This window comes from Vulpes lagopus, chromosome 6, assembly GCF_018345385.1.
Source record: "Vulpes lagopus strain Blue_001 chromosome 6, ASM1834538v1, whole genome shotgun sequence".
NCBI classification, from domain to species: Eukaryota; Metazoa; Chordata; class Mammalia; order Carnivora; family Canidae; genus Vulpes; species Vulpes lagopus.
The window spans coordinates 100,423,492-100,436,229 of record NC_054829.1 but is presented as its reverse complement, the minus strand read 5'-3'; the positions used below and the strand labels follow the sequence as shown (position 1 = coordinate 100,436,229).

At 35.7% G+C, this 12,738-nt stretch overlaps 1 protein-coding gene across 5 annotated transcripts in view; it reads left to right on the top strand.

Moving 5' to 3' along the window:
- The window catches only part of CENPE (centromere protein E), an 80,917-nt gene that overhangs the window by 32,920 nt on the left and 35,259 nt on the right, over positions 1-12,738 (top strand). For 4 of the 5 annotated variants that reach the window (XM_041757725.1, XM_041757726.1, XM_041757724.1 and 1 more), the window contains 7 exons: positions 1,411-1,728; positions 1,844-2,116; positions 2,272-2,430; positions 5,753-5,956; positions 7,982-8,140; positions 10,455-10,745; positions 12,017-12,307. In XM_041757725.1, coding sequence (XP_041613659.1) covers positions 1,411-1,728; positions 1,844-2,116; positions 2,272-2,430; positions 5,753-5,956; positions 7,982-8,140; positions 10,455-10,745; positions 12,017-12,307 — 1,695 coding nt within the window. The remainder of the gene's footprint in view (positions 1-1,410; positions 1,729-1,843; positions 2,117-2,271; positions 2,431-5,752; positions 5,957-7,981; positions 8,141-10,454; positions 10,746-12,016; positions 12,308-12,738) is intronic. The other variant, XM_041757727.1, reaches the window with a different exon arrangement.

The following is a 12,738-nucleotide window of genomic DNA, read 5'->3' as shown; positions in this document are numbered from 1 at the left end:
GATCTCAGAAGTGGTGAGATCTAGCCCCGCAGCAGCTCTGCACTTAGTCCAATCTGTTTGTTCCTTTCCCTTTGCTCCTCCCCCCGCACTCTAAAATAAATTAAAAAATAATAATAAATAAACAAAGTTCTATAGGGGGTGTCTGGCTGGCTCAGTCAGTAGAGGGTGCAGACTCTTTTTTTTTTTTTTTTAAGATTTTATATATTTGTTCATGAGAGACACAGAGAGAGACAGAGACACAGGGAGAGGGAGAAGCAGGCTCAATGTAGGGAGCCTGATGTGGGACTCCATCCTGGGACTCCAGGATCATGCCCTGGGCCAAAGGCAGGCGCTAAACCGCTGAGCCAATTTTTTTTTTTTTTTTTTTTTTTTTTTAAGATTTTATGAGGGTGCACACTCTTGATCTCAAGGTTGTAAGTTCAAGCCTTACATTGGGTAGGGAGATAACTTAAAAATATATTCTTTAAACAGAGTTCTATGGCCCATCCTTTTTCTAATCTTTTTTTTTTTTGCACTAGTCTTATCACTATGTTGAATAAAAAAGAGTAATGAGATATCAGGGAGGGCAGTGATAGTTTAGAAGTCAGTGTAAATCTTATAGGCTAGTGAATAATCCCATAAACCATCTACCAGCCTTTCCTTTCTCTCTGCCTTTCTAAAAGAAATAAAAAAGACAAGTGTTTGAAGACCAAATGACAGATATCATGCTAAAGAACTCTAGAAACATTATTTTATTCAGTCATCCTAAAAACTCTTTAGTGTAGTTGCTATTTTTTAGCTCAACCAATAGTTGAGCTTCATAGATGCACCTCCTATCCTCAGCCTGTGATTGAAACAGCCCTGCTATATTATCCCTGTCCTTGGTCTCTGCTTTAGTTCACTTCTCTTCTTCCCACCATTTCTACCTTACCTTTCACAATGATTTTACTTTTTATAAGCTGGCTATGGCTTATTTAAATAATAATTCAAATAAAGCTTAATTATTTAAACTATTCAGGGATTACATTTTTAGAAATCGGAGCTGCATTCAAAGGCTTTAGGAAAAAAATGTGCCAAATTCTAAGAAAAATCATAAAATGTCTGACACATCAAGAGGTTAGAAAATAAAATGATAAGGAAATAAAGGCACATCTTGAAATGAAATGTTTCTGAGTGTCCCTTCTGCATGCATTTCTTACTAGAACCCAAAGAGATCAGAAAACAAAACTTTTAATGTATTAAAAAGGATAATACATTGTTAAGGAGTTGGTGATGATAAAAATGTTGCCTTTCTTCGGTCAAAGCTTTGCCTAGTTACAGTCTTTCCACCCTGCCCCAGAGGAAACTCTTTCCTTTTTTTTTTTTTCCCTGACAACTGCTTCAGTAGATCACACATTGTTCACAGAGCTAAATTTTATTTCTTTTCCATAGATACATGATAAATCTGAAGAGCTCTATATAATAACATCGGAAAGAGAGAAGTTGAATTCTGAAGTAGTTCAAAAGGAAAGTAGAATTCAAGATTTACTTGAAGAAATTGGGAAAACTAAAAATGACCTAGCAACTATCCGATTGAATTATGAAAGCACTGATCAAGAATTCCAAGATTTTAAAAATCATCATATTGAATTTGAGCAAAAGTATAAGATGGTCCTTGAAGAGAATGCAAGAATGAATCAGGAATTAGGAAATCTCTCTGAACAAGCTCAAAAACTTGGTTTAAGTTTGGATGCTTTGAGCAACACAGAGGTTGGTATAAGACACCCTCTAGGGAAGTGATCTGTAGTCTTCTGGGGTTTAGTTTTCATATATATACACCATGGACTGCTCTGCTTTTTCACATTTACTTCTTCTTATTTTAAAGCTTTCTCCCAAATCTGAAGAACTTCTACAAAAAACAACTGAGAGTCAAAAAAGGTTAAATGAAGTGGAAGAGCTGAAGGAACAATTAGAAAGTACAGGTTCAAGGCTGCAAACTATAGAAAAGGAAAAAACACTGATTGCTGAACAACTTCAGCAAACCTTGGTAGAAATAAGAACCTTAACCCAAGAAAAAGATGACCTAAAACAACTCCAGGAGAGCCTGCAGATTGAGAGGGACCAACTCAAAAGTGACATTCAGGATACTGTAAACATGGTAAGGCTTTGAGTAAACTCTGAAAACTCAGAGCCTCTTCATACAAATATTACAGGAGCCATCACTTAAGGTTCACATTCAAGTAGTCACTACAAAGTTATTCCTACTGGTTCACATTATTCTAACGGAAATTGTTTTCTGTTTTTCTGACAAAGAATATAGACACCCAAGAACAATTACGAGATGCTCTTGAGGCTTTGAAACAACACCAAGAAATAATTAACACACTAAGACTGAAAATTGCTGAGAAAACTTCCAGGCATTTGGAAACAGAGGAAAACCTAGGAGAAGCTAAGGATGAATTCCAGGAAGAGGTAAAAATAGTGCTTCCATCCAAAGTTTTTATATATGTGTAGATGAGTTTTCTCTTTTACTTGAAACACTTAAGAACATAATGATAGTCTCAATCCCATTTATCATCCACTGTGCTAGTAACTAAAAATAATTTACAAGCATAACCCTAATGTCTTTGAAATAACTTCAGATATAACTGCTTACAAGAGCTGTGTTAGTCCACTAGGGTTGCCATCACAAACTATCACAGACTGGGTAGCTAAAATAACAGAAATTTGCTTTCTCTCAGTTGTGGAGGCTAAAGTCCAAGATTAAGGTGCTAGAAAATTTGGTTTCTGTTAAGTCTTTGCTTCCCTGCATGCAGATGGCACCTTCCCTCTGTGTCCTCACATGGCCTTTTTCTTATGCTTGAGCTAAGAAAGAGCACTAATGTTTTTTCCTCTACTTAAAAGGACACTGATCCTGAGGCGCCTGGGTGGCTCAGTTGGTTAGGCAACTGATTCTTGATTTCAGATCAGATCTTGATCTTACGGTTGTGAGTTTGAACCCCATGTCTGGCTCTGAATGAATGAATGAATGAATGGTCACCAGTCCTATGAGATTAGGGCCCCAGTTTTATGACCTCATTTAACCTTAATTACTCTCCTTAAAGACTTTATTTTCACATATAGCCACATGGGGTTAGGGCTTCAACATGAATATTAGGAGGACACAATTCAGTCTCTAACAGGTGATTGCATATAATTTTGTACGATGGATTCGTTTACTGTCTTTCAATTTTATGTACTTAATACTATTTAATCTAGAATATTTGCTACCAGGAATTTAAAACATTCATCAGTGGGAGACTGATGAAATCATCTTTCGTACATCCATAGCTTGGAATAGTCTATGTAGATATGTATGTATATAGATAAGGCAACTGGGTTTTATATGGTCATATAATTTTTTAAAACTACATATTATATGCAAACAGAAAAATCACCAGATGGACATATTACTAAATAAAAGCAAATAACTACTTCAGAATAATTCAGTAAGCTCCAGCTTATGTAAATAAATCTTTATATAGATTTACCTAGTATTCTATATAAGCAGGCTTTTATTTTTCCCGTGGGGTACAGTATTTTTGCCTTGGAAAAGCTTTTCCTCCCTCTCCCTATGCTTCAGTTCTTCTCTCCTAGAAAAGCTTTTTCACTTGTTTTAAATATCTTGTGTTCTCAGCTTATCTATAGTTTGGATCCACCAAATGAGCCAAAGGCATTTGACCTTGATTTGAAATTTATGACTGTCACTTTCAGTAGAGGAAGGTTTTTTGAAAAGATTTTTGAAAATAAGCTACAATTAATAGCTGCTTTAAACAAATGTAAAATGCAATCATAGGGCCCCCTGAGAAGGGGCAATGGCAGAAGAGTGAGAGGGAGAGTTCTATTCACTGGAACCAGCTGGTCTGTGGTATTAAGTTTATGTTAGAATCATCTGTGTTCATAAAAAATGTCCTACTGGTGCTTTTCTGTTTCTTGGAGTTTCTCAAATCTGGGATAGAAGGGTAGGATCAGCTTGGTCTTCTGTTAACATGTTCGTGATGGAATCTCATGTGGATCCCTCTATTCATCTGGGCCCCAGAGGGCTGTATTAGTAGGTCTCTCATGAATTCCCTTGGAGTGCCCACTTTGAATCCTGCCTGATGTTTCTCTCTAGAAATGCAGTTCCTCTAGTCTGTCTCAACAGAAATTTTAAACAATGATTAGTAAGCTTAGCTAATGTAAAGGACACAATTCTTTTTCTTTATTTTATAATAAGATCTGTTAGATTTTGCTCATGATAGCTGAAATACTTTCTGGGCTGAGTTCAGTTCTGAAATGTACCTTGGGTATTCTCACATACTTTGTCTCAGCCTGCTTTGTTTTTGTGTACATTCCTACATTTAGAAGTATAGATGCAAGTTTCTGAATTACAGTATCTGACAAACTAGTCCCAATGACTTTTCCTTACCTTAAGTTCTCATGTAATTAGCTCTGTGTTTGCTATTGTCAGAAACTCACGCATACTGCCAACAGTAAGAGAATAGATTTGTCCAAACTCATTTAAGAGAATTGAGCAACTACTAAAAATTACAGTTTGAAGATTATGTAACAGCATAATGGGAAAATGCATGTGATCTAAGTGGAAAAAAAGCAAAAACGAATTTTACATATATTAATCATTAGTCATAATTACTGTGTTCAAAATTTTTTCAAGGACAAACTGAAAGAAAATATTCTAGAATTCTAGTACTGGGTTGTGTAAACGAGTGGCATTGGATGGGATTTTTCTTTGTTTTTCAGTTTCTAATGCATTTGTAAATTATCATAGAATTTTTTTTTAAGCTTTTATTTATTTGAGAGAGAGAGCAGGGGACAGGGGGCAGAGAGAGAGGAAAAGAGAATCTCAAGCCAACTCCCCATTGAGCGTGGTGCCTGACACAGAGCTAGATCACATAACCTTGAGATCATAACCTGAGCCAAAATCAAGAGTTGGATGCTTAACCAACTGAGCCACCCGGGCACCCCTATTATTAAAACTTTTTAAAACATATGTGGCCGATATGGAGCTGAATTTATTTCCTGGATGTGTAAGGTTATATAGTGATAACCTAATTTCATACCATTGATTATAATGTCAGTCTTTGTCTCCTTTTATCAAGGAGTAAACATACTAGATTATCTTTGCTTAAGACTTATTAACAGATAAATGAATTTATACAACATGCTTTTCTTAAGCAGAATATAAAAAGTATAATTTTTAGAAAGATGGATTATACTACTATAATATGAAATCTGTTTCCATCAAAATTATTTTGCCCTCTCATATGATAAAACTCCATCCAGCCTTGTATGAATATGACTGCTTCTGAAAATAATGATTTCTTGAGTGTGAGGGATAGAGAATTATTTCCAACTTTTGATGGAAAGAATGTGGGGGAAATGTGAGGTAGCTTACTCGTTCATAAAATTAGGTTGATCTATTATCATACATGACGATAATTTTAATTATCTACAGCTGTGTAGGTAGTTCTTATCCATGAACAAGAGTATGCTTAAGGGCATAAACTCTGGAGCCAGACCTCTTGAGTTCAAAACCTGAGTGACTTTGGGCAAAGGACCTGTCATCCTCTCTGGGATTCAATTTCCTCATCTGTCAAATGTAAATATTACTAGTACCTACCTCATAAGGTTAGAGTGAAGATTAAATGTATATGCAAGTAGTGCCTGATAAATAATTTTAAAATGTAAGTTTTGGCAATTTTTATTATTTAAATTGTTATTAATTGAGAAATTCTTTAATCTATTTATATTTTAGATGGTTGACACAGATAAAAAACAGAATTTGAAAGCCAAAAATACTCAAGCACTGGTTGTGAATGTTGAAGATAATGAGCTAACTGAACAACAGAGAAAGATATTTTCTTTAATACAGGAGAAGAATGAACTGCAACGACTGTTAGAGAGTGTTACAGCAGAAAAGGAACAGTTAAAGACTGACTTAAGGGAAAATATTGAAATGGTAGGATCTGGCACTGTATCCTTACTTAGCAATATATTTTTGTCTTGTATGTTCTGGGTTTTTACAACTTCACTGAGGCATAATTTACATATGAGAAATGCATCTCATGCAAGTGTACAGTCTGATGGCTTTTGACAAATATCACTCCTTGTGTACCCTCCACCCTAGTCAAGATGTAGAATATTTGCCTCACCCTACAGAGTTCTCTTGTACCTTGACCCAGTCAATTCTAACTTCACTCTCTGCCCTATCCTGACTCACTGTCCTGATGTTTTTTAAATATAGATCACTTTATCTATTCTAGAACTCCATACAAATAGAATCATACAGCATGTACTTTTTTTTTTTTTTTTTTTTTTTTATGATAGTCACACAGAGAGAGAGAAGCAGAGACAGGCAGAGGGAGAAGCAGGCTCCATGCACCGGGAGCCCGATGTGGGACTCGATCCCGGGTCTCCAGGATCGCGCCCTGGGCCAAAGGCAGGCGCTAAACCGCTGCGCCACCCAGGGATCCCCAGCATGTACTTTTTTTGTACCTTACTTTTTTTTTTTTTTTACACTCCTTTTTATTTCTGGGTAGTGTTCCATGTATGGATAGACCACAAGTTGTTTAACCTTTCTCCTGTTGATGGAAATTTGAGTTCTCTCCACTGTTTGGCTATTTTGAATGAAGCTGCTGTAGTAAACATTCTTACATAAATCTATGAACTCTTTAAAAAAAAATTTCTCTAGGCTAAGTATCTAAATGGAATAGCAGGGTCATAGCAAATTACTAAACTGATTTCCAAAGCAGTTGGACCATTTTACATTTCCTATCAGCAAATTAAGAGAATTCTGATGACTCCACATCCTCAGTACTTCATATTGCTGGTGATTTCAATTTTAGCCATTCTATTGGATATGTACCTCATTGTTTTCGTTTGCCTTTCCCTAATGATTCAGGATATTGATAATTTTCTCATATGCTTTTTGGCCATTGCATATCTTTCTGTAAGTTATCTGTTCTCTCAGTGTTGTAGATTTTAGTGTTCCAATCTTGTCCATATTTGGTTAAATTTGTTCCTAATTGTATTCTCTTTTATTTATTCTGTTGTAGTTTCTAAATTTCATTTCTAATTATTTGTTAATGTTTGCCATATTGTCAAATCTACTTTAGTTTTTGTATTTAGGGACAGTATAATATGGATAGATCGAAATTAGCATTTTTAGAAGTTTACTGTGGATTATAAGAGAACCTGACCTTTTGTGTAATTTTTCATATTCTTGGGATTGTCTGTTTGGTCAAAAGAGCTAAGTATAAATAAGAATACAGACAGAAGTTGTAATTCTTCTTGGTCTTACTTTGCAGTGTTTCTGTGGTCATGACCCTTGAGAATGTCACTGTTTAAGTTTATAACTAGGGTTAGCCCAAGTCATGCTAGCAAAGATTGGCTGCCATTTTGAGCTTGCTGTTAACTGGTGCCCCAAACCATAACCATTCTAGCATATGAAAAGCCCGTAACTGTAGTCTCACCATCAGTTCATGAGAGCTTAGAGACAGTCTCCCTTGGCTTGAGGGTGGGAAAATATCAAACCTCTCAAGATAGAATACTAAATCCAGTTCTAATTCTCATGGTAGGAATATAAGTGAAGCAATAAAGAAACGGCATAAAAAGCAGATGTTTGGCATCTATATGATTAAATTAAAGACTTTCTTTTTTTGGGACGTGTGAGTGGCTCAGCGTTTAGTATCTGCCTTCGGCTCAGAGTGTGATCCTGGAGTCCCAGGATCGAATCCCACATCAGGCTCCCTGCATGGAGCCTGCTCCTTCTGCTTGTGTCTCTGCCTCTCTCTCTCTGTGTCTCTCATGAATAAGTAAATAAAATCTTTTTTTTTTTTTTTTTTTAAAAAAAGGACTTTCTTTTTAAGGCAGTCTTTTCCCATAGAATTTGCCATGATTTCTTCATTTTCAGGCTGAGATAAATGCTGATTTTTATCAGATTTCATAAATGTAATATTTAATCTCAACTTTCAAAAAATTCTAGACTATTGAAAACCAAGAAGAATTAAGAATTCTTGGAGATGAACTTAAAAAGCAACAAGAGATACTTGTACAAGAAAAGAACCACACTATAAAGAAAGAAGAAGAACTCTCTAGGACCTATAAGAAATTAGCAGAAGTTGAAGAAAAGTTAAAGGAAAAGGTGAATTTTTAAAGCTATCATCATGACTAAACTTTTTTTTTAATACATTTTGATTGCAGTAGAACTAAATTCTAGAAATAGCATATATTTCCCAAATGAACAGATCTTAATGCTAATATTAGTGGACAGTTTCAACACCTACCTAGCTCTTAACCAACATCCTTTTTTGTGAGATTTATCTTACCCTAATCTTTAGATGAGACATTACCTTGATTCATCTAAGTTAATCATACAATATTCATTCATCAGAGACTTACTGGGAACCACCTTAGCCCAGGAGCTGTTCTGGGTACTTGAGATCCATCAGTTAATAACACAAAGATCCTGCCTTTATAAAGATATATTAATGATTCTTAAAATTCTTTAAAGAATTCTTTAAGATTCTTTAAAGATTTATGACTATTACCATCTCTTAGACATTTACAGTTTCCTGTGTCATTTCTTTTATGGAAGTAAGGTGCTGTTATAATTCGTAAGAGCTAAGACTCTTGTAATAATGGTGCTGCCCAAGTAATTCTAGAGTGTACCTACAAAGATTTTTTTCTGTTTAAGGATAGTGCCAGATGCATTATAAATAATAGATTGTGATTTCCCACTGTGCTTCTGTGGAGTGCTTTTTCCTAGTATGTACTCTCTTAATTCTCCTCCTTTTCACTATAACGTAATCAAATTTACTAAAATCTGATGTCAATTTCATACTCATCCTAAAGAAGGGAATCAACAGGCTTATATAAAACATAATGCCTCACTAAAATGGACAACTCAACTCAGGAAACAACACATATTGACAAGGATGCAGAAAAAGGGGAACCCTCTTACACTGTGGGTGGGAATGCAAACTGGTACAGCTACTCAGGAAAACAGTATGGAAGTTCCTCAAAAAGTTGAAAATAGAGCTACCCTGTGACCTAGCAGTGCACTATTGGGGATTTACCCAAAGGATACAAAGAGTGATTCAAAGGGACATGTGCACCCCAATGTTTATAGCAGCAGTGTCCACAATAGCCAGAATATGGAAAGAGCCCAGAAGTCCATTGATAGATGAAGGATAAAGAAGATGTGGTATATACACACAATGGAATATTACTCAGCCATGAAAAAGAATGAAATTTTGCCATTTGCAACAACATGGATGGAGCTAGAGGGTATTAGGGTAAGCTAAATAAGTCACAGAAAGACAAATACCATATGATTTCACTCATGTGGAATTTAAGAAACAAAACAGATGAACATAAGGGAAGGGAAGGAAAAATAAAATAAGAGAAAAATCATAAGAAATTCTTAATTATAGGAAACAAACTGAGGGTTGCTGGAGGGGAAGTGGGTGGGGGAATGGGGTAACTGGATGATGGGCATTTAAGGAGGGCACTTGAAGTAATGAGCATTGGGTATTATATGCAACTGATAAATCACTAAATTCTACCTCTGAAACTAATAATACACTATGTGTTAATTAAATTGAATTTAAGTAAGTTTAATTTAAAAAGTTGATGCCTTATTGTTTGGGCCAACCTGTAAGGACCTCATTAGAAGTAAAAATAGATTATCCAAAAAGTTTTTAAGAGATGAAGAATTACAGTTATTTGGCAGCTAGACCTTTATATTTAATTAGTTTCTTTTCAAATTTTTCTCATTTTCACTTTGTCTCCTTAATTAAGCTACTGATACTGTATTAATTTCCTAGACCCTCTATCAAATTACCATAAACTTGATGGCTAAAGAATAAGAGAAATTTATTGTCAAACTTCTGAATCTTAGAGGTCCAAAGTCAAGTTGCTGGCAATACCATGCTCCCTCTGAAGGCTCTAAGGAAGAATCTTTTCTTGAGTTTAAATGTTTCTTTAAAACCGAGCCAGCTGGAAAAGAGGAAGGCAGTTAGGAGGATGTGGTTATAATACCAACTATTCCTGGCTGCCAACTGTCCTTGGTGTCCTGGGCTTATAACTATATCCCTCTTATCTCTACCTCTATCTTCATAGAACTTTCTCTGTGTGCCCTTTTTTGCCTCTTATAAGGACTCTCATTACATTTATGGCCCACCCTACTCCAGTAGAAATCCATCTGTAAAAACTGTATTTCCAAGTAAGGTCATATTCTGAAGTTCTGAATTGACTTGAATTTTGGGTAGAACACTGTTCAACCAACTACAGTCACTATGCTTAGAAGGTTACTTTACTTCAAAGCTGTGTGACCATTTACATTGGGAGTGTATGCAGGGCTGTGATAATGATTATTTCAGTTCAGAAAATACATTTTATGCAAGATTTTTAAGAGTATATAGACAAAATGGTAATTAAAAATTTTATTTCTTAAGAACCAACAACTACAAGAAAAACAGCTACAACTTGTTAGTGTACAAGAAGAAATGAGTGAGATGCAGAAAAAGATGAATGAAATGGAGAATGTAAACAATGAATTTAGGAACCGAGAATTGACATTGGAACGTATAGAAATGGAGAGGCTAGAGGTGGCTCAGAAGCTCCATGAAAATGATGAGGAAATGAAATCATTAACCAAAGAAAGAAATGATCTAAAGGAATTACAGGAATCATTTGAATTAGAGAGAGAGCAACTTGAAGGATTCATAAGAGAAATCGAAGTTACAGTAAGTTATTACCCTTTTCTTTCATCTATTAAATGTTTCTTTAAAATGGAACTGATTGGAAAAGGGGGAGCCAATGTTAGGATGATGTGGTTATAATATTCTTTAAACTCCACTTACTAATAAAGGGACTAGAAACAAAAGAACAACTAAAAATTGCTCACATCCATCTTAAAAGAACAACAGAAGCTATTGATGAACTAAGAAAAAACGTTTCTGAGAAGACCGTTCAATTAATAAATACTTAGAAGGACTTAGAAAAATCCAATACTGAATCACAAGAAAAGATTTCGGTCTTCCTTCTCTCCTTTGTCCCTTCTTTCCTTTTCTCTTTGAAGGAAAGATGATTAGTAAGTGGTGAATGTGTTTGTTCATTTATTGGATATTATTTGTTGAAAGTCTAATGTGGCAGGCAGAGTTACAGGTTATAGAAATAAAATGGGAACAAGATGAACAAAATTTCTGCGATCATAGAGCGTACTCTAATGGAAAGAGATGATAACGGGTAAATAAGCAAACGAATGAACAAAGATAATTTGAGATAATGGCAGCTGCTATAGAGAAAATGAAACATTGAGATAACTGAAACAACCTATGTTAAAGGCCACCATGTGCAAGGTATTGAAACTATGAGTGAATGAGTCATTGTCCTCCCCGTGCCCCCAGTAGGGACATAAAATAATCCCTCAATTCCAGTAGGACAAATGCAGAAATAGGACATGCAAATTTACATGGAACCATTAATGACCATAGGAAAGGGGAATCAATCTGTAAACATAAAAAAATTGAGACATAGCATTGGAGCTCATCTGAAAATGAGGGACCATTCATTAATTGACATAATCTGCTCAATGATGATTTTTCTCTGGTAGCATTTGGGAGCAAGTAAAGAAGTTAAGTGTACAACTGACTGATCAACAGTGTGTTAGTCAAGTATAAGAATTGGTTCACTCTGGATGTAAGATGGAGCAAAAGAAAATTATGGCAGAAAGTGACCAGCAGAAAAGTCATGAAGAACTTCAGTAGGAATCAAGAGAATGTGAATAAATTGGGGAGTTCATGATCCACAGTAGGCAGTGGGTTCTAGATCACTTTTATTTCTGTGGACAGTATCCTCATCTTTTCTCTTTAAAGAATTATGATAATACAGCATCTCTTTCTGCTCATGGGTCCTGTCCCCATGCTTTAATAAAGTCACCTTTTTGTGTGCACACGCACAAAATTATGATAATAACTTCCAGATAGTAACCTTGGTATTTTACGTATATCACAAGATCCCAGTGCTTCATGAGGAACAGGAGCTACTGCCTAATGTGAAAGAAGTCAGTGCTACTCAGGGAACAATGAATGAAGGGGAGCTATTGAAAAAGCAGTCCAAAACCAAGGATTCAATGACACCAGCACACATTGAAATAGAAAGGCTTGGGTTGACTGCAAAACTTCCAGAAAGTCATGAAGAAATAAAATCTCTAACTGAGGAAAGAGACAACCTTAAAACAATAAAAGAAGCAGTTCAGGTTGGACAAGACCAACTGAAAGAAGACAGTAGAGAAATGTTGGCTGAAGTAAGTTTCATGCTTTCATTTGATTTAAGAGGTGTTTTATAAGAATCAAGTCTTTGAGGGATGCCTGGGTGGTTTAGTGGTTGAGCATCTGCCTTTGGTTCGGGGCGTGATCCCAGGGTCTGGGATCGAGTCCCACATTGGGCTAGTTACAGGGAGCCTGCTTCTCCCTCTGCCTATGTCTTTCCCTCTCTCTTTGTTTCTCATGAATGAATAAAAAAAAAAAAAGATCTAAAAAAAAAATCTTTGGGGAAGGAAGCACTTGTGCTACAGTTACAATATTACTACCATGTTTTCTTTAAATGTCTCTTAATTATGAAGTGATTGGAAACAGAACTAAAAATATAAATACTAGCAGGGTGCCTGGGTGGCTCAGAGGTTGAGTATCTGTCTTCAGTTCAGGTCATGATTCCAGGGTCCTGGAATTGAGCCCC